General features: G+C 42.9%; 1 protein-coding gene across 1 annotated transcript in view; it reads right to left on the minus strand.

Annotated features, from left to right (window-relative positions):
• Positions 1-24671, minus strand: part of FER1L6 (fer-1 like family member 6) — a 117051-nt gene that overhangs the window by 55718 nt on the left and 36662 nt on the right. The window contains exons 8-15 of the mRNA XM_019643430.1: positions 23422-23530; positions 22494-22668; positions 17198-17318; positions 14553-14653; positions 11491-11581; positions 9494-9613; positions 7376-7528; positions 374-551 (exon numbers count right to left, since the gene is read on the minus strand). Coding sequence (XP_019498975.1) covers positions 374-551; positions 7376-7528; positions 9494-9613; positions 11491-11581; positions 14553-14653; positions 17198-17318; positions 22494-22668; positions 23422-23530 — 1048 coding nt within the window. The remainder of the gene's footprint in view (positions 1-373; positions 552-7375; positions 7529-9493; positions 9614-11490; positions 11582-14552; positions 14654-17197; positions 17319-22493; positions 22669-23421; positions 23531-24671) is intronic.

The following is a 24671-nucleotide window of genomic DNA, read 5'->3' on the forward strand; positions in this document are numbered from 1 at the left end:
AGAGGGGAAAATCTGCTTGAATTCCACAGATCGTGTCAACAGAAGAACTTACTGATATTTATTTAAAAGATATGTTTCCCTTAAAATGCAAGCTCAACCGATATAGTCTGCCTCCAAAGAAACGCAAATGATTTTCTCTCCATTAACAGAAATATATAAGTGTTTATTCCAGATGTGTTTAACGACTTCACTTTATTCTTTTTAGATGGGGCATTGGGAGGTAAGGAAGAAAAGGTGGAAACTGTATTAAAAGAAGGCAAATAAGTTGATTTTAAAATAATGCACAAACGACTCACGCATGCCACCCTCCTCACTGTTTTCTTAGAAGCCCACCGGACACCTAATGACCCTCTTTGTCCCGTGGGCATCATACCTTGGTAGAGCAGGTTGGCTGGGGGCTGAATGGCACCAACCACTTTGGAGGACACTTCTGCTTCATAGCCTGCTGGCAAGTTGTCCAAAATGGCGCTCGAGTGTTTGGTGGAGCCCAGCCACAGGTACACGTCGACTTTTGCTTGCACTGACCAACCAGCTGGACGTTTCCCAGGAAGCTGCGGAAAGGTCATGAGGAAGACCCTCTTGTTAGTAGGAGCTGAATATGGGCATCACTCTTTTCTGAGAAAAGAGGTCTGGGCACCTGGGGACATATGCAGTTCTCAGGAGCTCATCTTATATTGGGTTGTTGGAAAAGTCATGACGTTTTTTTTTTCTATGTTTTTCGTTGCAAAAATGCATCATGACTTTTCCGACAACCCAATATCAAAACAAGAACAATGGCCTCACTTGCCACGATGCACAATTTTACGGGAGCGTCCAGGTGTAGTGGGGCCTGAAGCTTAAACAGGCCCTTGTGGGAAGCACTCCTGAGCCCTGGATCATTTCAGTCTAACAGGTAGGTATGGTTATTGCCCCCATTTTATAGATGAGCAAATGCAGGCTCTGAGAGGTTAGATAAGTTCCCAAAAAACATTCAGCTTTTATGTATAGAGCCAGGACTCGAACCCAGGAGAGGTGATTCCAGGTCTAGACTCTGAACTCCAAAACCCCACAGGCTGCCTCTTCCTGCACTGAAGTCGTCCTTCCCAGAATTTCCAAGTGCCTGGAGTTCCAGCCACAGCCTCTCCCTCTTCATGTCATTCAGGAGGCCAGGCCTCCATGTGCTTGATGGAACCTACCGGCCCTACCATCTTCCTTCTTCCTGGCTAAACACCTCTCACTCCTTCATCATTTCCTCATGCAGGGTGGCTTCCAGTTCCCTCACTACCCTGCTCTCTCCTGTAAAGGTACTCGGATTTGTATTTATATTTATGTCTGTTTGAATTTGTATGTTTATGTGTGTGGTGTGTGTGTACATGTACATATGTGTGTGTGTGTGTGGGGTTACACATGCTCTCAAGATGTGAAGACACAGCTCAATGCAGTGTGGCTTCTAATTTACTCCTCCATCACCAGAATTAGGGGGCCCCCTTACCCCATCTAAGGAGTCCCAGGCCCCAGGCTTGGCTGCGTTCAGGATTGCAGGCAAGGCCTTCATTCTGAGAGCAGCTGGCTACCTCTCCAGATTTTCTTGACTCTTCTAAGAGCCCCTTCTTAGTGTTTCTCAGGATTTCCTATCAGTATTGCCCTCTTTCTTCTGCACCGCTTCTCTCCCACAGAGAATCACAAAATTTTACTATGAGAGGTGACAACTTGCTGACGATTTCCAAGGCACCCGTGGAGAACCCCTGAATCCAAAATGGAGCCCGGGTGTTCACTTTCTTGTCTTGCTCTGTGAGCTCCCTACATGGATTCTGAGCAACTCAATTCAGCAATTACTATAGGTGCCACTAGGAATTGCTGAGGCAGGGGGGTTAGGACGTGTCACAGGGACCCAGACACAGCCCCCCTCCCCCGCCGTCCCCACCCCGTCTAGACAAGGAGGCCAATTTGCATTCACTTCCTGAAATGCAAAGTTAAATGTAAGAGAGAAAAACTAAGGGGGCAGAGAAGTAGTAATAGGTACTTCCATCCTTTCTTTAAGATGCAGATTGTTCGCTGGGCTTTAATCAGTTCTTTGGAGTTGGATTTGTAGAGAAGGAGCCCCAGGAAGAGGCCCAGGAAGAGGGACGTGCGTGAACAAAGATAAGGGGGCAGCAACTAACAGTGCAGTGGGAATATGAGCTAATGTTTAGTGAGCGCTTACTCGGCACCCGGAACCGTTTGCTGAGAGCTTTCAGAAAGGAAAGAGCTGGGGCAGAGGACGACACAGATAAGGCTGGAAGAATCCTGCTGGTTATGCGGAGGAGTTCGGATTTGATGCTTTAGGGAGGGGGATGTGTTATTTATTCAGCTTACAAAAAGCAAAATAGGTCATTTTGTTGTTGGTCAAGACAACCACTCTGCAACTCATAATTCTAAAACTTATAATAAGACAAGTAATCCTCCATGCATCATTTCTATAATAATAATAATAATAGCTAAAATGTATTGAGCACTTGTTCAATAAAACAAATATTTATTGAGAACCTGAGGTTATTTTGTTGGAATAAAAGCATTCCCTCTGCCATTTGTAGACATCATAGGGGTTTTTGTCTATCTGTTCACAGTGATCCCCTAATGCCTAAAAGAGGGCTTGGCACCCAGGAAGCACTCTGTAAATATTTGCTGAATTATTTATTTTTCTGATAATAATAGTAAGAATAATAATTAATAATAATATCTTACACACATTGAGCGCTTACCTTGTCCCAGGCTCTGGTCTAACATTCTTCCATACAAACAGAATGTCCTATTTCCTGCATACTTTTAAAAAGTCATAGATAATCATTCATCTGCATGTTGACTATACAGTAGGTACTTTTATTGTGTGTGTTTTAAAGATGAAGAATGGAGGTTCAGAGAGGTTAAGACAATTGCCCAATGTCACAGAGCGAGGCAGGGGTACAGCCAAGACTCAACCCTGCTCCGTCTGGCTCCAGGGCCAGTGCTACTCACACACTGATGGGTATCAGTGCATGAGAATTATCAGGGCATCTGTTCAAAATGTAAATTCAGATTCAGTCTGGGGTAGAGCTTGAGATTTTGCGTTTCTCCCTATTGGCACTGATCCTGCTGGTCTACAGACCATAGTTTTAAGTGTTTAAGTAGTAAGACACTTAACCTGCTATGTTGCATTGCCCCAATCAGGTCTGATATCCTTTGCTTCTTAAAGTAAAACAAAAACGTCATTCATTTCTACGGCTATGAAAACAATATGTGTGTGTGAATTCATGGCTAGAACCCAAAACTCAGCTAACGTCATATGAAAATGTTACACCAGGACCACTGTCGCACTCCTAAGGTTGCAGGTTATACATCTTTTTAAAAATACACAAATTGAAATTGCTTGCAAGACAATGCAGTCTCTGACTGAAGTATCCACGTTGGAACACAGGCGGCATTATCCAGCACCCTCCCAGGTGCTTTCAGAAACAGTGTCCCATTTTTAACTTCCCAGGCACTTCCGGCCTGGGCGTGTCTTCCTTGCCTCCCCCTTCCCCACTCCCCTTTCTTTCTTATGTGCCCCTGTAGCCTGATGGACCACAGCAATTTCTTTCCTTTTGAGATTAGCATGGTAAGGTAGTGGAGAAAGAAAAAAAAACAGAAAAAAATAAAAAAACAGAGAAAAACGAAGAATACAAAAGTGCATTAAAAAAACTATGATCACCAAAGCATAAAAATTGTGTGAGACAGAATGCTAAAAGTCGTCACCTCTCCCATGCCCCACCCACCTCCCTCTAGGGTCCTGGTGAAGGCTAGCTGGCTTAAAAGGGAGGGAAATCTTGGCAAGTCAGAAAAAGGAGAGAAAGATGTCAAATCACATGAATTGTGTCCAAGTTAGTCCATCAGTATTTGTAAGAGAAAGGATTGTTTGCCTTGTAGCAGTTTCACTCTGTGGCAGGACCCAGAAGGTGTCTGTCAGCCACCGCATTCAGCTGCATCCTAGGAAAAGATGGAAGGAAAACTGAAGGCCTGAAAAGAAGAGACTGGACCTAGAGGTTTGGAGCAGAAGATAGGATAGAGATGGGGACAAGAAGGAGAAGAGCTCTGTCGAGTTAACGCGGGGTAGACTAGGAAAGAGAGGTGACTCAAGGAGAGAAGAAAAGGGAGATTGAGCACCACCTGCTGGCTGGGCTATAAGTGCACCCAGCTTCTCCCACAGGAAGTTTCCTTTTGGTAATGAATGAATGTCCTTTCATCCTTCCGCCACTAGAGGCACAGTGGGGATGAGACGGAACGGGGAGAACTCTGCTTTTCTGGATGGTGGATTGGGTTGAGCTCTGCAAATTCTCTTCCAGCGTTTTTAGTAGCATTGTGAAGATATTTAAAGTAGAGAAAAAGGAAGATCATGGAACCAGGGACCATGAAACCCTGGCTGCTGTTACAGAGTTACCATTACTTAGCCAAGCGACTTCAGATGAGGCACCTTCATTTCCTCTAGATTAATATTCCCCAAACTGGGACCCTAAGAACGGTAGTTTCCTAAAATTGATAAATAGCTATACTAGATGACTGATATTTGGCAAGCATGAGTTATAAAAGTTAAAGACATTTCCTGACTGCAGGACTTCTCAGAGCCTTCTAATTGGTTAATGAGCACTGTGACACTCCAAGGGAGGGATTCAACTGCAGCCTCCCGCATGTGTTTGATCACGGACATTTATGGAACCACTCCGAGGACAGCTGTTCCATAGAAGAAACTTTGAGAAAACCCTGGCCTGGAGATTTTAGAGATTCACATCCTCGGCGTTGTCTTCCTGCACTTGCTAATTCCCAGCTCAGACACCCGAGTCAGTGGCAGGTGCGTGGAGACATTGTCTTCCGGGTGCAGCTCTTGCTTTTTTGAGATTTACCAATTCAGTGAGCAAAAACGCATAAAGGAAAGTGGATGGAGTTAAAAGCAGGGGTAACAATCGAAACAGGAGTAAAACTAGTTTTGCTGAATCATCTCATCCCGATGCTTCAAGTCGGTACAATTAAATTCAATGAAATTTCTAAAGCTATCACCCAAAGCAATCCCAATGGCAAAAGGAAAATGCAAATGGAGAGGGAAGCCAAGGCTCTCGATTCTCAGCTATGTCTACCCTCTGGCTTTATTCGACAGTTGTCCTCGGTTCTAATTTAAAAAATGCCAGGCTACATCAAAATATTTAGGAGGGAGCAACACTCCACTGATTTTTTTTTATTAGTATTTTTGGCACAGGGCCTTCTGAAATGATTTGCTATTTTTAAGATAAATATTTCTTGTGACCCCACAATTCCTTGGATGGAGAAAACTGAAGAAAAGTCCTGATATTTGTGGTGAACAACTTGGGTGAAATTTTCTTTTTTCAGTTACAGTTTTACAGGGGTGGGTTTAAAAATCATTTACACACATGACAGAAAATAACATACAGAGCCCCAACACACTTCACTGGATATGAAGGGGACACACAATTCCAGAAACGTCCTCTAGATGTTGGATGCCCGTTTGTATGAATGCCAGCGCTTATTGGGGGATTACTCCGGGTGATGCACACTCTGTTCTTTGTATGCATTCATCTACTTAATCCTCAACTCCACCCCCATTTGGCTCATGAAGAATACAAGACACAGAGGTGGTATGTAACTTACCCGAGGTCACACAGCTAATAAATATTAGCCCTGCAATTCTGTTATGGGTTAAATTGTATTTCTTCAACTATTCATATCCTGAAGTCCTAACCCCAATACCTGGAGAACATTAATTAAATCCCATAACCTGAGACCTTTTGAAAACAGGGTCATTGCAGATATAGTTTAATAAGGTTGAACTGGAATAAGGCTCTTATAAAAAGAACATAATGTGAGTAGAGACACAGGGAGAACATTATGTGAAGATTGGAGTTATGCTGCCACAAGCCAAGGGACTAGCAGAAGCTGGAAGAGAAACCTGGAAGATCCTTCCCTGACACTTTCAGGGGGAGCGTGGCCCTGCTGGCATCTTGATCTCAGACTTCCAGCCTTCAGAGCTGTGAGATAATAAGTTTTTGCTGTTTAAGCCACTCAATGGTACTTTGTTATAACACCCCTAGTGAACTAATACAAATCCCAACTCAGATTCACCTGATTTCAAAGCCCATGTATGAAACCATTGCTCCATCCTGCCTCTTCTGTCTATGACATTTAACCATCACATCTACAGTAGACTCTAGCAATTGGATGGCACTTAGAGGCTATCTAATCTAGCTGCCGACTGCCATATTTATATCAAGTAGAGGTCCAGCCTCTGTTGACACCTTGATGGATGAAGAACATATTATGGACCTCCATTTAGGGAACCATTTCCCTATAATGGCTATCATGGGGTTCTATCCTGTGGAAACACACACACACACACACACACACACACACACACACACACAGCCCATCATCCATGTGGTAGCCCTACAAACACTTTAAGTCTCAATCAGCCTGTCAAATCTTCTCAGTTACCCATTGCTATCTCTTCATCCATCCTTCATATAGCATGGTTGTTGAGCCTTCTCACCCTCCTTCTGAGGCAGTAGAAGAATTATGTTATAGCAAGAAACCTGAACTGAAATCGGGAGAACAGTCTACTTACTATGAGCTGGGAAACGTTAATCAGTTGAACCATATACTCTTATTGTCAGTCATTGGTGAGTGTTCAGCCTTTGGACCACTCTTTCTCCATATTTGCTCAAGTCTACTTCTGGGGTGGAAATTTCTTTTAGTAGAGGGAAAATACTCAGAATCTCCAAGAAAGACTTAAAGCTTGAATTAGAGACAGTAGAATCCATCCACAGATTTTGCCTAGGGGTATCTACTCATGAGACATGGGGGGGGGAGGGGGCTTGTTTTATGAAAGGTGCAGGGACCCAAGTTGAAAAGACTATCATCTTTTTACAATTTAAAGCCACCAGCAATCCTGAAATAGCAGCTCTGTGGAATATAAACCACTCCTCTTATAATTTTCTTTGAAATCTATTTTTAAAATAGAGATGAACTCATGTGAAAAGATGCCATAGCTAAATTACACAAGAGAAAAGGCTGAGAGGACACTAACAGAAAAATGTTTATTCTTCCTAGTAATCAAAGAAGTAAAAATTAAAGTAACCTTGAGGTGTACCCACTAGATTAAAAAAAACCTTATATGTGTCTGGTGACATAGTTAATTGGTAAACTGGAAAATATTCAGCCTCGAGGCAGTCTATGGAATCACAATTTGCGTCAAGAGAGGGCGAGGTATCCCAGTTGTCCTCAGACCTTTGAAAGGTGTGGGGAAGAGTCAGAGGTATGGTCGCCCACTAAGCATGCTGAACGACCCCTGAAAAAACCAAAGATTTCCCATCTTTGAGTCAAAACAGTGCAGACTTACTTTGAGGAAATGTGTTTTGATGGTTCCGCAGTGTTTACCCATCTGCTCCTTGACGGGGGAGTAGAGCAGGTCTTTGGAGGCGATGCGGGCATATGCCACCCTCTTGTTGTTGCTGAGCATCCATAGAAAGACATCGGGGATGGTGTGCTGTGGCTGCAGGGACAGAGGGAAGTGGATGTGAGAGGCTGGCGTTTAACAAGTGCACTTCCAGAGTTCTCCTCTCCTGAAACACTCCCCCTTCCGCAAAACAAATTCTGAGGCTCAAACCATCTAGGTACTGAAAACATCTATGCAATTAAGCAAGTTAAGTGTAGCTTCTTTTAAAAGAGAAAAAGTTTTAGGTCATGAACTAGCAGTGCATGTACACCTCATTTGCCAAGCTGCTCACTGTGCTTTGAGAATATGCAAATTAGGCCCACGATGTGGCATTTCTGATGGCCTACTTTTCCCCATCTGTAGAACAAACATTTTTCTACACCTTCCCGTGGATTTGTTGTTGTTGTTGTTAGAATCTTATAATAATGATCTAGCTTCAAGCATAGGATCTCCTAAAAACCAGGTAACATTTCCAGAATATTCAAATTAAAAAAAAGCAAAAACTAATATCCATGAATGGCTTGCCATTTGCTCTTAAGGAAGTAAAAAAACAATTCAACAAGGGAATTTTTCCTAAAATATGATTGCAAGTATTTTAGCTCTGTTTTGGGTGGTGACTCAGGAGAAACTTGACTGAATTGCACAAAAATGAGACTTCCAGAGTTGAGCTAGTCAAGATAGGAAATGCAGAATTCCCTGCCAAGACGCCCATTATGTTGCGAGTGTTTGAAATGCACATTGCTGAGTCCACAAAGCTACCAAATGAAGGGTAAGTGTATCTTCATAAACTAGGCTTCAGCATTCCTGGGCTGGAGGCAGATACTCTATATTTCAAATGCTTAACACTCCAGTGCAATTGGTACTCTCGAGGGCACCCCTTCTCCCTTGATTTGGAAACAGAGATGTCCTTGTGGACGTTTTCCTGGCCACAGGGATCATAGTTCACAGACCTGAAGCCCTGAAGCCTGGTTTGAAACTTCTGGGTGTTTATTAAAATCCCCGTATCTACTAAAATGACTACCTGTGTCACTGGTTATTATGCCTTCAGGGAATAATTGATTCACAACAAGAAATACAACTTTTGGGCCGGCCGAGTGGTGCAGTGGTTAAGAACTGGCTTGGGATGCCAGAGAGCCCTGGTTCGGATCCCACATATGAGGGCCAGTGACACTGCCCTCTACAGCTAAGATGCTGAACAACAGCTCAACCTGGAGCTGGGCTGCCGTGAGTCGCTGGCAATGGCGTAGGCTGCAACCCCTGCTGCAGTGGGTTGCCATGGGCTACCGTGTGTAGCCAGCAGCCGCTGTGAGCGGCCGTCCAGAAGTTGGTGACTGATCTGCCTCGCCCGGGAAGAGCGCAATGATGGTGCCAACTTGGGCCAGTGAAGCAACGTCCTCCACAACTAAACTGAAGAACAAAATGACAGCAACTTGTCTGTTCCCCTTCCCCCAATTCCCCAGCACTGTTCCCATCCCCCAATTCCCCAATAAAAAAATTTTTTAAAATCTTAAAAAAAAAAAAAAAGAAATACAACTTTTGAGAACAGCAGAAGCACTAAATCTGTACGGCTTTCTGAAACATTCCCACACAAAACCCAGCATGTGACAGAAGCAAATATAAGGGCCTTTTTAGATCATCCTAGAGATCATCAGAAGTTGGTTACAACTAGCTTAATAATGAGAAGCTGATTTGACCTTAACTGGACATAAGTTGAAATAGTCTTACAGTTGAAAAGTTATCAAAGGCTCCGTGCTGATTTTGACTTTTCTTGAGTCCATTAAGAAACATGCTTTTTATTTCTGCTGAATACGCAGGCTTCATTTAAAAAAATCAATAAAGCTTGGATGTTTGGCTTAATTTTAAAATCTGCTTTTTCACCCCTAAACTAATAGTGCCTGCTTAGCTCAGCAAGGCTTGGGAGAAAACATCGCTCCATCTTTTATCCTTATCAAACATTCAGACCTCACTGGGAAGACATCCGGTCTACTCTTCTGAATGAGCTGGTCCGCTAAAGTTGATTACCTCATCCACAAGAAAGCGGATTTTTTCCACAAAATTTTGGGCTTCGGTGATCATTTCGTTGAGAGAGAACTTTTTCTTCTGTGGCTGAATGATCCCCTGAGCCTTCTTGGCCATCGCCTCCTAAAACAAGACCAGAGTCAGGGTACATCTTTCTAGAAACACTGTCCTGTTGCTGGAGAATCCTGAGGGGATTTGTAAGCGCCACGCTGAGCCACTCCTAAGGGCTGTTTCAGGGCCCGCCACTATGCACACTGCACATTTAATAGAAACGTCACAGGAGTATGGAGGCAGAGAATATCATCTCACTTCTGTTTGACAGATGAGAAGCTGAGGCCCAGAACCGTCAGAAGTTTGCCCCATAGCTCTGGTAGACAAGCCCTGAATCTAGGCTTTCTGATACTTAACAACTATCATCACAGCAGCTAAAATGCATTGAGTTCTTTCTCTGTTCCAGGCAATGTTCTAACTGCTGTATTATTAATGCTCGCTACTCCTCATAGCAACTGGGGAAGGTGCTACTATTCCCGTTGCACAGCTGGGGAAACAGAGGAATGCAGACACTGAGAGGCAGGGCTGAGCTGACCTCCAGCTGAGCCTAGAGTCTGTGACCTTAGTTGCCTCTCTCACCGCCTCTTCTTAGAGGCCTCGTGGATGCTTCCAACTTGATCTGAAAGAGACACTAAGGCAGTCGGTGTGGGCAGCGATGCTGGGGATGAAGAAGTGAAGTCCCAGAGCCTTTCAGGGGCAAAATCAATAGGGCCTGGGGCTGAACTGACAGTTGTGGGTGAGGGATAAGGATCCCAAGGTGATTCTTAGGCTTCCGATTGGAGCAACAAGTGTAGCTGGTGGTGTCAATACAAGATGCAGGGCATGTGTAGGTGGGAAGGTGATGGGTGGAGGAGGAGATATGTATTAAGTCTCAGGTGCTGTGAGACAAGCAGGTTACATGTCTACTGGGAAGGTGGAAATACATGTCTAGAGATGAGGAGGTAGAGCTGGCCACTGCAAAGATGCTGAAATCATGGTCTTGTTCAGGCCAAGAACTGTTGAATGCTGAGAAGAAACAGAGCTCTGTGGGCCAGAGGTAGTGGAGGGACATTGCAGAGACAGGAAGGGCCATCAGAGATGCTGAAGAAGAACTGGGGGAGGAAGAAGATCTCACATGTGGCAGGAATCTGGCCTCCCTTGGAGTACAGAAAATGAGTACACAAACCTTCATTTATTATTCTGGAAAGAAGGATGAACCAGGAGTTTGGAGACTTGGGTTTTAGCCTCTAGACTATGATTAACTAGCTGTGACTTTGAAAAAATTATTTAATTTCTCTGGGCCCGACTCACGTCTTTAAGATGTCTCTGGCCAGTCAAACACTGAGTAATTTTTCTTTGCAGAATTATCATGGCCTCATACAAAATGTCCCTTGGTACCATTGCTGGAATTGAGGTTTTGAGGTGGAATAATTCACGGTCTGACTTTGTCTGGTGTTTTTCAATCATTACTCATTCAACAGGGACTGAGCACCTATAAGTCGCCCAACACAGTACAGGGTCTCTGACACAGAGAGGTGTCACCTACTGCCCTGTTCTCAAGAAGTGCTTACAACTTTTCTCACAGTTCTTAATGGGAGGAAATCAAGAAGAGGAAGAATTGTTTGTTTGTTTTTCCTTTTGATCTCTCAGCTTGCGAGGGAGAAGGTCAAGGGAAAGAGTCTATAGCCTTTGACAAAATACAAATATCAAGAAAAAGAACAAGGTGAAATCCATCAGAATAGGATTTAGGACTGGTGGGCTTCTCGCTCTTTCTTGTAAGCATTCATTGAAAGCTAGTTCCTTCCCAACTCACCCATATATTTCCTTCTCATTCTTGCCTGTAATCACACACATGTATAACCTTGAGAACATTATCCTCATGTAGTCTATGACCTTTGCCTCATCCATGAGGTTTATTTTTAAAGCACGTGTTTTAATTCTGTTCAAAGTATAAATAGATTTTCACATACCAGCTCTTGCCAACAGAGCGTAAGTCGTTTCTTATCTAAAGTAGTTTGGTTCAACATCTTGGGCTTTTTTCCTGCTTCGGAGATAAAGGCACTAGAAGAAAAGAATAACAATTTTGAAGCCTACTTAGTGACAAATCCGTTTATATAATTCCAGAGATTTGCAAATATATTTCCTGCAATACAATGGAAAAGTTGATGAAGCCACAGAGCCAAGATTTTTCATTTAGGATTAAGCAATGATGCCCTAACTTTTGTAAGAGACAAAATGAGAAATTCTTTCTCATCTGGGCAAAACGATGACCAGGTTCTATATGGGTAATAGTGGATGTTTTTCCACTTTCTTTCAGTTCATATCTATTGTGATTGCTGTCCAAGTTCACAACAACAAACAAATTAATGCAGTTTTCCTCCATCTTACAAATTTAACATATACCAAAAGGTTCCTCAAAATTTGTGAAGCAAATATTTGAGACTCAGTACTGGAATATGTCTTCACATTTTTAAAACTGTACAAAGGACTTGAATGGTAACATTTTGAGGAATGAAGTTAAAAATGTGTTCAGTGGGAAAATGGTAAATGTTTTTAATGCAATGGAAGAAGAAATATAAATGGCTCAAAAACGTATAGAAATAAGATATTGTTCTAATTAGGGATAACGTAAATATAAATAAAAATCAACACCATTTTCATCTATTGAAAAATGTGATAATAGTCAAGGTTGATGAAGATGTGGGGAAATGGTCTCTCCCCTCTTTTATGTTAGGCAATTTGACAAAACATAAATGTCTACATAATTTGATGCAAAAGTCACACTAGAATCCTATCCTTCAAAATAACTGAAAATTTTGTAAGAATGTGTTTACACAGTTAATATTTACTGTGGCATTGTGTTTTTTTTTTGGTTTTTGTTTTGTTTTTAAGATTTTATTGGGGAATTGGGGAGGGGAACAGCGTTGGGGAATCGGAGAAGGGGAACAGACAAGTTGCTGTCCTTTTGTTCTTCAGTCTAGTTGTGGAGGACGTCACTTCACTGGCCCATGTTGGTATTATCATTGAGTTCTTCCTGGGTGAGGCAGTCGCTCACAGCCATTGGATGGCCACTCACAGCAGCTCATGAAAGTGCACGAAAGCTCACGCCCGCTGCAGGCCAGCCCAACTGCAGCCTACGCTGTCGCTGGTGACTCACGGCATCCCAGCTCCAGATCGAAATGTTGTTCACTATCTTAGCTGTAGAGGGCACAGCGTCACCGGCCCTCATGTGGGATCCGAATCGGGGCCCTACTGCTCAGAGCTGGCGTCCCAAGCCAACTCTTAACTAACACGCCACTCGGCCGGCCCTACTGAGGCATTGTTTACAGTAAAGGTTATGCATGCAATGGGAGAAGAAATATAAATGGCTCAAAAAGCTGCTGCTGGCTATGGGCAGCCTCTTCACCTCCACAAGGCTAATGGTCTGTCTCTTCTGGGGGAGGGAATCCCAAAATCCAGCTGCTCAGCTGTGGACTGGGGAGACCAGGAAGCGCAGTATGATCTTTCTCAAATCCAGATTTACCAAATATAAAACTAACGTTATCATCTCTGTCTGAACCTCATGAATATTTTTTCAGTGGATTGTAAACTTGAAAGCAGAATGATTATCACCCCAAGTAACCTTCTAATATAGAAAAGTTATTGAGCTATTAATTTGCCCACAGTTTCTAAAAATATGAGATCATGAAGCTTTTAAAAGATGCTTAAAAGGATTTGCAGGTGGTACTTAGCTCACAGCAGGAGCGGCACTGATATATATATATTGTTTCTACAATGAAAAACAAGAAAGAAATCAAGATGGAAAAACAAAACTACATATTTATGTCTTTGCTTTCCTATTTTGTTAAAGTAAAAATGCTTGGGTAGTTGAGAGATTCGCAAAGCCAGAACTTATAAAACAGAACACCAGAATTTCACTATCCCTGATCCACTAGTTATTGCCTTCCATCAAATGTATCTCCACCCCTTTTCCATTAATTCCATGATGACAAATTCTCAGTTTTGCTCCAGTCTTGACCTTGTTAACTTCAAGAATTGGTCCAAGTGTTTCGTTATGTGGTAGACAGCCTCTAAGATGACCCCTACCTCCTGTTCTTCTTGCCATTGTGTAATTCCCTCACTTTAAAGATTCTCTGGATATAATGACTTGCTCAGGATAGACAACATCAAGAGTGATGGGACATCACTTCTAAGATTGGGTCTGGGACTTCCATCTTGCTGGCATGTTCTCTAGGACTCTTCTCACTTGCTCACTCTGAGGAAGTCAGCGGTCATGTTGGGAGAGGTCGTTTGGAGAGGCCCACACTGCAAGGAATTGAGGCTGACTTCCAGCCAACCACTACTAAGGAACCGAAGTCCTCAGTACAACAGTCCATGGAGAACTGAATTCTGCAAGTAGCCATGTGCATGACCCTGGAAGCGAATCCTTTCCAGTTGAGCTTTGGTATACTGCAGCCTCAGATAGCCTCAGTGCAGTCTGTGAGAAGCTCTGAGCAAAGGACCCAGCTGAGCCACCCCTGGACTCACGGCCCACAGAAACTGTGAGATAATAAATATTGTGTTAATTCATGAAATTTGAGGGTTGCTACTCAGGAAGAGGTAGCTATACCCGATTTTTGGATCTTTTATTGCATTGTCCACCTCCTGGAAAAAGAGTCATTAATTAGTTCTTATTAATGTGTTACATGACAAATTAAATAGAGTTCGATATAATGTATCCATCTCATTGTCAAATAGTTGTTGAGTATCTGCCAAATGCAAAGAACCACTAACACTATCTGCATTTTTCTTGTTTCATAAAATGTCTCAGCAGTCTTTCTTTTTTTTCTCTTTTCTTTTTTTCCCTTTGCTTTGTGTTTTAGTTGTTTATGTGCTAGGAAGCAAGAGAGAGCCCACTACATTACTGAAAAAAATAAAGATGGGCATAACACTATAAAATGCCCATCTGAATGCATGTCAAATCAACGATTTTCTAAGGCAATTAAAAAAGCTGATTCTGTATAGTCTCAGCACCCCATACGCCGGCGGATACCTGCTTTGACTGATGAAGTCATTGAGCACCATCTTCATTTTCTCTTCCGGTGCTTCCTCAGAAATCTTGATCAATTCTTTCACTTCTTCTATACTCTCTTCCTGAAAACAAACCACCGAGGTGGAGGGGTGAGAGGTGGGAATGAGACATTTTTACATCCAAGAAATAATATTCAGCTATTTTTTTGTTTCAGAAATGAAGATTTCCTTCATTTTCTTGTGCCTGAACTGGGAAATGCTACTGCATGCTAACTTAGAAACTTCCTTTTCTTCACTAGAATTGGTTCAGATTCAAGTCTTCTCCTGTGTTGCTCAAGCTCATTGTTTCTGTCCTAGCGCCATTCCCTAACTCGGTACTATTTATTCAGCATGTACCCTATGGGGAAACCTAATGTCATGGGAAATACCTGACAAGGTAGAGTAAGTTAAATATAATTATCAAAAACGTCAAAAGCAATGTTCAAGTCAGTTTGTCCTATAGGAATATAATTATATTGACTAATCCCTGAGCTTAAAAGGCTATTGGTCCTTCTGATTATAGGGGTTTTGAGTCAGGGGTGAGGTGCTGGGGGAAAGGAAGACAGGTTGTGTATGGCAATGGCTGTATTTATATACTTAATAATTGTACTTTTCCTTTTGGGTCTAAATCTAGGATTACATTCAGTGGCTTGGAGGGAAATGGCACCCAAAGTACAATGTACATGTTGTGCGTTTTGCTAGAATTCATAAAAGCAACATCCTCTATCAGATGCCTAGGGACATGTTTTCCTCTTTCCCTGTTCACTGTAGGTACAGGCAACATGGTGGAGTGATTAAGGATTTAGGCTTGGGTCACACTACCTCCAAATGTGGACTCTATTGGGTGACCTAACCCTTTTAGGCCCAGTTTCCTCATCTATAAAATCAGATAATAATATTGGGTTGTCAGAAAAGTCATGACGTATGTTTTCGGTTTTTCGTTGCAAAAATGGGTCATGACTTTTCCGACAACCCAATAGTACCCGCCTATAGCACCATACAAAGGTGTGAATTTCTTCAAACAGTGCTTGGTGCTTAGCAAACACTCAACCAGGTTAGCCATGATATGCCAAGCATGGCAGGGGTCCTGACACTGAGAAAGTTGTGAGAAACAAGTGCTACAGGCTACCATAGCCACTAGGACTAAATTCTGGTTTGGTTTTGTCAAGCCTTTTAGAAATCAACTATCTATCTTGCCTGAAGGAGAAGCAAGACCAGCCTTACAAAGTGAGTCTGTGGCCTCCGCATGGGGTGACATGACACCCAACTGGGGCTCCACAGCAGGCTTCAGACTCTACCTCCATGAAGTCCCATGGCCAGAGGCAATGCTTTGTTTTACACAATTAGAGACAGGATTATAATGCAAATAGGGGAGAGAAATCTGGTCTTTCTTAGGGTGGATTTTTGTGGAATGAGAGGGATAATGCAAGAATCATCTGGTAAGGCATTATGGGACAGAGTAGAGGACAACATCACGAGATGTGTGGGGTGGAGAGAAATGTGAGAGCTGGGAGAAGCAATCACAAAGGGAAGGTGCAAGATACCGAAGAAGCAGAGCTCCCAGGCTGTCTTTCCTCCCTGGCGGTTGGGTGGAGCCACCTACATTTATTGCATATTGACACTGTTTTCAATAGTTTCATATACCGTATTTCCCCATGTATAAGGCGCACCCTTTTTCGAAAAACTTGGGGTTTAAAAACTGGGTGTGTCTTCTACAGTGGTTGTAGATTTTTTTTACTTGCATTTGACAGTGATGGGGAGTTGTATGAATTTTCTGATGAATAAAGCTTGAGTTCAATAACTTTATGTAATACATTTTTTTTTTCAAATTTCGGGCCCCAAAATTAAGGTGCATCTTATATATGGGGAAATATGGTATTCAATTCCTCAAAGAATTCTTTAACCCCTCTCAGGAGCCAAGCATTATTCTAGATGCCAGAGAACAGTGGAAAATGAAAAATAAGCACACAAATCAATTGTAAATTGTGGTAAGAACTGTGTATTATGGGAAACCATGAGGGAGAGGCGATCAGAATGCTTCTCTGAGGAAATGCCTGAACCTGAGCCATGGAGGTTGACTGTTACACAGGAGAGGTGAGGAGGGGAAAGCAGCCCAGGGAGAGGGAGTGACATGGAGGTGGCTATGAGACATAAAGGTATTTGGTTTCTTCGAGAAATTGAAAGGAGACCACTGTGCTTGGAATAAAGTCAGGAGGAAGGGCGTGTGAGAGCTTGGATGGGAGAGGCACCAGGGCCTGATCTTGTAGGAAACTGTCCACCATGTTAGGGACTTAGGATTTTAAATTAGTTGAAGCCAGGATTGATCAGTTTTGTGAGAAAGTTGACAATCCTGCCCTTTGGAGATTAGGAAAACAACCTGCCCTAGGTCCTCTACCAGTAAGAAGCGGAACTGGCATCTGAATTTGGATGGTTTGATTTAAAGTCCAAGGATTTTGCAAGATGTATTCTCGTCCCGCTAGGTCCACATGGTAGGAGTCACATATTCTCCAAACATATCAGCCTCAACATATTTATGTTTAAGCTGAGGTCAAGACCCTCCTCTGGGTAGATAAAAGAAATCCTTTTGCCTCCCAATGTTCAAACCCATCACCTGTGAGAGTTACCTACCAGCAGGTCCGCCATTTTCTCCAGCATGTTGGACCAGTGCAGCCTAAACGTCTGGTCTCCCCAAGAACTGATGAAATAGACACAGGGCTTTTTAGCCTCAAATGGCAAGTAGTTGTAATTCCTGTGAAAACACGTTAGGTCTGGAAGTTAGTAGAGAATCAGTGTTTTTCAGGAAATTCCAGCCACCTGTTTATGTTTTGTATGTTCTTTGTGGGGTGGGGGAGGAATGATGATAAAACTATCAAACTATTAATTTCATCCTTAGTCTATAACTGGGGATGCACGAACAATAAACCATGAACAGTTATGTGGTTCCAATGGAGAGGCACTCACAGCCACCACTCTCAGACCCAAGACAAAGATTAGAAATGATCACCAGAGGGCAGGATTTATCAGGCATGCCTTCTTCAAGGAGAAAGATTTTAAATTTAGAGAGGAAAAAAGGGAGAAAACTAACATTTTTCCTTTAATGACTATAGGCTAGGCACTCTGTAGGAATTGACTGAGATAACAGATGTGAATGCCTTTGTAGCTGAAATTGTTAGAGGAATTTAAGACAGTAAAAAAATAATAAGGATGAAGTACCTCAAATTAAACTTCAGCATTCCATGGCTCACCATCCGTCCGTCTGTCCATCCATCCACCCATCCACCCGTCCATCCATCTACCCATTTATCCATCCATCTACCATCCATCCGTCCATCCATCCATCCATCCATCCATCCATCTGTCCATCCATCCATCTATTCATCTGTCCATCTGTCCATCCATCCACCCATCCACCCATCCATCCATCTACCCATTTATCCATCCATCTACCCATCCATCTGTCCATCTATCCACCCATCTACCCCATCCATCCATCCATCCATCCATCCATCCATCCATCCATCCATCCAATATTTATTGTTGTCAGGCATTAGTGCTAATAATGTAGGTGGCTCCCCTGGCTAAGAAGAGACAGGAAGGATGACAAAGTAGCTAGAAGGGGAGGTGTGGAGCCAAAGAGAATTTTGAGGGTGATTGTTGGATATGATTAAATACTGATAAGGAAAGGACAGCTAACAGGATGAGATTGAAGACAGGAAAGAAGGAATTAATTTGTAAATTTCAGGTCCCTCAGAGGAAAGGGATGGGTGGGAAGGCAGGTAAGGTGGGAGAAGGGCTGCAAAAAGCTGAAGTTCCCTGCCTCTCGACAGCTATATTCTTAACTAGGTTTTCCCCACTTATCCCATCCCCCACCCCTGTTTTTTCCCACAAACACCCGGAAGGTCAAAGCAAATTTCTTGAAATGGGCACAGACAGTATTTGGAGTCACATGCATAGAGGGGTAAAAAGGGGGATGGGGAAGGAGAGAGAGAGAGAGAGAGAGAGAGAGAGAGAGAGAGAGAGAGAGAGAGAGAGAGAGAGAGAGAGAGAGAGAGAGAGAGAGAAAGAGAGAGAACAAATAAGAGAGAGAGAAAAAGAGACAATTTTGTTTGCATTCCAAAAAGCTAAAGAGAACTTTAGCCTGAAAGATGCATGGTTCTTTTTAGCTCTCCAACCCGAACTTCTTTTGGAGACCATAAAATTAGCAGAGCTGCCCCATGGACAGTTCTGCAGAAAATAAACCAGCAGGTGTCCATTCAGAAGCGAAGCCAAATAAATTCTTGGCAGAAACTGAGGTTGTGATTACAGCAGGAGAACAAAACAAGAAAGTAAAAAAGGTTAGGAACTAAGCTGCTCTTTTTTTTAATCTCCTTTTAAAATTATTACACTCAGAATCCTGCAACTGAATAAATTCCCTCTCAGTGCTGTACTGCTCCAAGGTTTCTTTGGTTTGAATTATTTTGTGCTAATGATGTTCAAGACCTTTGTCTCTTTGGTTCCCAGGGTCCTCCTGGTCTCCCTGAGTCTGCGTGGACCAGGCTGCTGTGGTTTCTCAGGCGAATTACAGTGCAGATGGAGGACAGCAGATGGGAGGGCATGGTGCTGCCCGTGAAAAGAGAAGACTGCCAGTGTGAATGGCTGTGCTGACACATGACCAGCTTTGTGGCTTTCGGCAAGCACAGGCTGGAATCCTGAGACTCAAACGATGACCCATCGTTAGCTGTCTTGTGCGCCAATCTCATTCCTGAGCTCCAGCCCAACACATAAATTGTATGTGAGTGCGTGTGCTTTGTAAAACTGGAAACCCAGAACAAACATAAGATGATATTTTAAGTGGCATGCTAAACCACCCCTGACAAGGTGGTATTTTAATTGAGGCAACAGACAAATCCATTGTGTGTGTGTGCACACGTGTGTGTGGTCACTGCATGTCCATGTGCATGTGTGTGTGGGTGTGTATGTGTGTGCGTGCGCGCTCATGTTTGTAGGGATTATTATAGACATAGGATCTTCCAATTCAGTTGCTGTCACCCAGGCTTGTCACTATGTGGACAGGGCCTCAGTATAGTGACTGAGAAATATACAGAAAGCCCCCAAAACACCAGCATGACTTATTCTGGTCTCCTTGAGCCAGCCGGCCAGCACCAATATGAGGTTCATCTGAGGGTGCCTGGAGACCTTCTTTTCCCAAGCCTTTCCCATATCCCCTGACATTCTCACCAATAGACAACAATAGGCTAGCCCAGGGGTCGGCAAACTGAGGCTCGTGAGCCACATGCGGCTCTTTGGGTACGTCGTTCCATCTCAAAAGTTTGCCGACCCCTGGAAGAGCCAATCCTGTTCCTCACAACAATTTAAAAATTATTCGAGAGCCATAAATATATTTTTACATAGTCACCATTATGTGAATAATATCCTTCAAAAATTTTATAAATGAAACTGATAGTTTTATTTTCATTTTTTTGTTTTACTTCAGAGGCTCACGAGCCGCAGTTTGCTGACCCCTGGCAGCTCTTCCGTCTCAAAAGTTTGCCGACCCCTGGGCTAGTCCAACAAGGTCGGGGGTAGTTCTCCCTGCCGGGTTGCAGTGAAAGGACGCAAGATACTTCTGATGAGGCTCCCAGAGCTGCAGATCCAGTTACAGGATCCACTCATTCATGTCCTCAATTTTGAAAACGGATGGAGGAGCCATTAAAAGGCTGGGAAATTTGGGGTTCTTTTTGATGTGTGTAAAGGAGGACAGACAATCAAGCATGGTTGTCAGGAAGTCAAAAAAGACCCCAAAGAAGGGGGTCCATGGGAGGGACAGGATTTAGAAAATGTAGGACATACTCAGAAATGAGAGGGCCGCCGCGAGGATTATTTTTACTTACTCTTCCTACTTTGTCCCAAACACTCTTTCTCCTTCCCTTAAGCCCCTTCTCATCCTTTAGGATGCCACCTTTTCGGTGACCTTTCCCTACTCTTTACCTCCTCCCCAGGCAGAGTAAGTCACTCACCCTCTCTATGCCCCCATAGTACCCTGTGCCCACCCCAGTTACAGCAACTCCTTAACTCCACGTGATAAACAGGTACATGGGTGAGTAAGACACAAGCCCTGCCCTTAGAGTGTCACAGCCTAGCAGGGAGACAGACAAGTAAAAGCATCTTCATGCAGTGTGATTAGTGCTTGAAGGAGGTGAGTCTAGAAATCCAAATCAGACTTGAGATTCAGGGAAGGGAACTCAGGCTTCATCCTGAAGGGTCATGGGAGCCAGCGGGTCTGAGGAGACGTGTTGCCTGGCAAAGGAAAGAGCATGTTTAAAAGGCCCAGGAGCAGCAGAGAGCAGGATGCGTTTGGGGAACTGCCAGGGCCATTCTGTGGCTGGGGATGATGGTAGAGAAGTAAATAAGGATTGAATAACAAGCCACGGCCTCTGAAATTCATCCTGAAAGCCACAGGCAGCCAATGGATGATATCAGTTAGGGGAGTAACTGGTTCAGATAGTTTGGTAAATTTCTTGAAGAACATCCAAGCCAGGTAGAAGGTTTTTTAAATAATCCAGGTGAAAACGCCAACAGCCAGAATGAAAGGAATGGCAATAGATATGAGAAATACATATGAACTAGAAATTGCCAGACTTTAGCACTGGTCACATGTGGAGGAGAAGGAAAAAGAACAATTGACAACTTTCCGATTTGTGGCTTGGAGGACTAAGGAGATGGTAGGGCCAGTCTATGAGATAGGAGAGATAGGAGGAAGAGCAAAGCTGTCTGTGCAGATAATGAGCCTGGTGATTAGTTTATGAGATGCCCAAGTGAAGGGGTTTGGGTGTGCTGCTCAGGAAAGACGGTTCAGTGGGGAAATTGATTATGAGACCTTGTTTTCCTAACAGTGGTCAGTAAGCCATGGGTCCATGCCCAGAGAGAGTCTAGATCAGCGGTTCTCAACCTTCCTAATGCCGCTACCCCTTAATACAGTTCCTCATGTTGTGGTGACCCCCCCAACTATAAAATTATTTTCGTTGCTACTCTATAACTGTAATTTTGCTACTGTTATGAATCGTAATGTAAATATCTTTTTGTTTTCCAATGGTCTTAGGCGACCCCTGTGAAAGGGTCATTCGACCCCCAAAGGGGTCGCGACCCACAGGTTGAGAACCGCTGGAAGAGCAGAGAGATTGAAGAGCACTGGTGATGTGGTTCCAATCTCCTTGCATGTAAATGGGGAGAACAATGTTGTCTTATGAGAATCCGCAGAGATCATAAAGATGCTACTCTTAGCACAAGGCTCAGAACACAGAGGGCTCTCACTATGTGTGGCCTGCCCTTTTTCTCATAAATCACTTGGTTGGTGCTTGACGCCACTTTCTTAAAACAGAATTTTATCATTTTACTTATTTTTGCATGTTGAAATTTTACATGGATTAAGGATCAGTGAGGGTACACATAGGTGTCCCAGCTGTTTTCTGAAAGTCTCCTGGGGCTGACAATTGTTTTTTGAGTTCTTAATTTTGACTGTAGCAAAATATAATAAAAATGATGTATTCAATAATTCCACTAAATTGAGTTTACATAATAGCACAGAACTCTGATGAATATTAACAACTGTTAATAGGTTTTGGGTTGCAATTTCAAATTCTGACCTTCCTACCTTGTTATGCCTCAACATTATAGAATAAAGGGGGCTTCGGATATGATATTAATAGCCACCATCATTGATCTGCCTTTAAATGAATTACCTTCATGTATCATTTGGAGAATTGTCGATATGTCACTAAAGGATTTAATAGTGTGGCACTTACTATGTTGCCCGTTCGCACTTGCTCCCATAACAGAGATTTTAATAAATGATATTTCTGGTTTTAGGGAAGAACTGAATCAAACAGTCCCAGATATTGGTCAGATGCCCACTGCCAGAAACTGCTGCTTCTGCTGTGTCTCCTACCTGTTCCCTTCTGTCACGAGTGGCTTCTCTGGGTGAGTGGTGGAGACCATAGGGATGACAGCCTCATCCCTTTCTCCTTCGTGCAGCAGTGGAAGGCTATCTTCTTCAGCTGATTCGGCTGACTTCTTCTTACTCCCATGATGGGACCCTCCGTCAATCAAGTTCCCAAAATTACCTGCAGAAGCAGTAGCAAGGGGATAGGGGTCAGGTGTCAACAAGCAGAATCAGGCTGGTTGGCATAAAGGATCCAAGTTCATGTCCTCCAGGGCAGGGAAATATGATCTCAGTATGAGGGTGGAAAGAACAATGGGCAGACCAAAGAAATAAGACTGGCAATGACAACGAGCCTTCATGTACATCCATGTTATGCTCTCTTTTGTAAAATTTACTTAAGTTACAAATTAACGGGATTCCATCCCTATTTCTTTCTTTGAAGGGGAGCTTCTTGAATACGAATCAAGACATTCTCTGAAGGAATGTCCTTTCTTGGAATGATTTTCCCAGAAGTACAACAACCCAGGGAAATTGCTGGGAGTTACAATAACAGCACCTACTATGTGTATGGCACCTTGCCTGCATTAACTCATTAAATAAACCCCTGCAATGGCTCTATGAGAAGTTATCATTATTTCTATTTTATAGATGAGGAAACTTGAGACCAGAGAACTTAAGTGACCCTAGGATAATGGAAGCAGGATTAGTAACCCAAGTCTGATTGAGTCCAAGCTATACTTTTAACCTATTTTTTGAGGTATGAAAATAAATCTATCCCTTACATAGTGACACAAGAGGACAAAAAATTATTGTTTTCTGAGGTACAAACTTCCACCAGAATGCTATCATTTCCACATGAGGCTCTAATTTACTTATTCAAAAAATGGGTACAAAGTCCACACCATGTGCAGGCACTGCGTTTGTCTGCACTCACCAATAGAAACTTCAAAGCTAATGGGTTTATCGCCAATCCTCCGGTCAATCATGCTAGCTTCGAAAAATGCTCCAAAGAGTAAAAATTCCTCATATTTTTCTGGTACAATCTATAGAAAGAAAAAAGAAAAAAATAGGTATATTAGACAAGACTAGCTTTTTTGGGGTGGGGTGGGGGGTGGCAATCATTAGGAAGCTGATGTTAACCTGGTCCAGGGTAATTTGCAGGCATTTGAGTCTTGGTGTCAGCCTGAAATGGCACATTATTTTCCCACTAATCTGACAGGCAGGAACCAGGACCTGCAGCCTGCAAATTGCACATCTAAATTCAGCCATTTACCTAGAATGATGTAGTCTCAGCCTTCTGAGCTTCTGCCTTATAATAAAACCTTTTGTTTTAAAGGGTAAACTTGGCATATATGTCTTTCTGAGACTCTGTTGGGAAACAGGCATGGAATTACCTTCTGGTGAACAGGCATTGAGAAGGCATAAAACCAAAGATGAGATACTCAGAGTCACAGGATTAAACCCTTACACATGAGCATATTTGTTCCTTTTGACAATATCGAGAGGTCAAAATTTGGGTCATTCCCATTGTACAGATAAGGAAACTGAGGACACTAAAGCTTGAGATAGAATTAATAACTTTCCCGAATATTCTGACCACAGATCCAGTGCTCTTTGAACTCTAATGTGTGTTAACCCAGTGCCTTATGTGATCATTCAAAGTCAGATTTTGCTCCCTCAAATAACACAAGCCCCAATAAAAGGGGTGGAGGGTCAGGCACTTGACTGGCTAAATGATAGCCTTGAAGGTAGAGTTATCTTGGTTGTAGTTCTGTAGTTTTCATCATTTTAAACATTTCCTGCCAATCCCTTCTGGCCTGCAAAGTTTCTGTTGAGAAATCAGCTGATAGTTTTATGGGAGCTCCCTTGTAGGTAACTTTTCTCTTGCTGCTTTTAGGATTCTGTCTTTGTCTTTAACCTTTGGCATTCTAATTATGATGTGTCTTGGTATGGGTCTGTCTGGGTTCACCTTGTTTGGGACTCTGTACTTCCTGGGTTTGTATGTCTATTTCCTTTGCCAGGTTAGGGGAATTTTCTGTCATTACTTTTTTAGTTTTCAACTCTTTACTCTCTCTTCTCCTTCTGGTACCCTTATGATGTGAATGTTGATATGCTTGATGTTATACCAGAAGGCCCTTGAACTATTGTCACTTTTTTAGGGGGATTCTTTTTTGTTGTTGTTGT

Source organism: Hipposideros armiger, unplaced genomic scaffold, assembly GCF_001890085.2.
Source record: "Hipposideros armiger isolate ML-2016 unplaced genomic scaffold, ASM189008v1 scaffold_78, whole genome shotgun sequence".
In the NCBI taxonomy this organism is placed as follows: domain Eukaryota; kingdom Metazoa; phylum Chordata; class Mammalia; order Chiroptera; family Hipposideridae; genus Hipposideros; species Hipposideros armiger.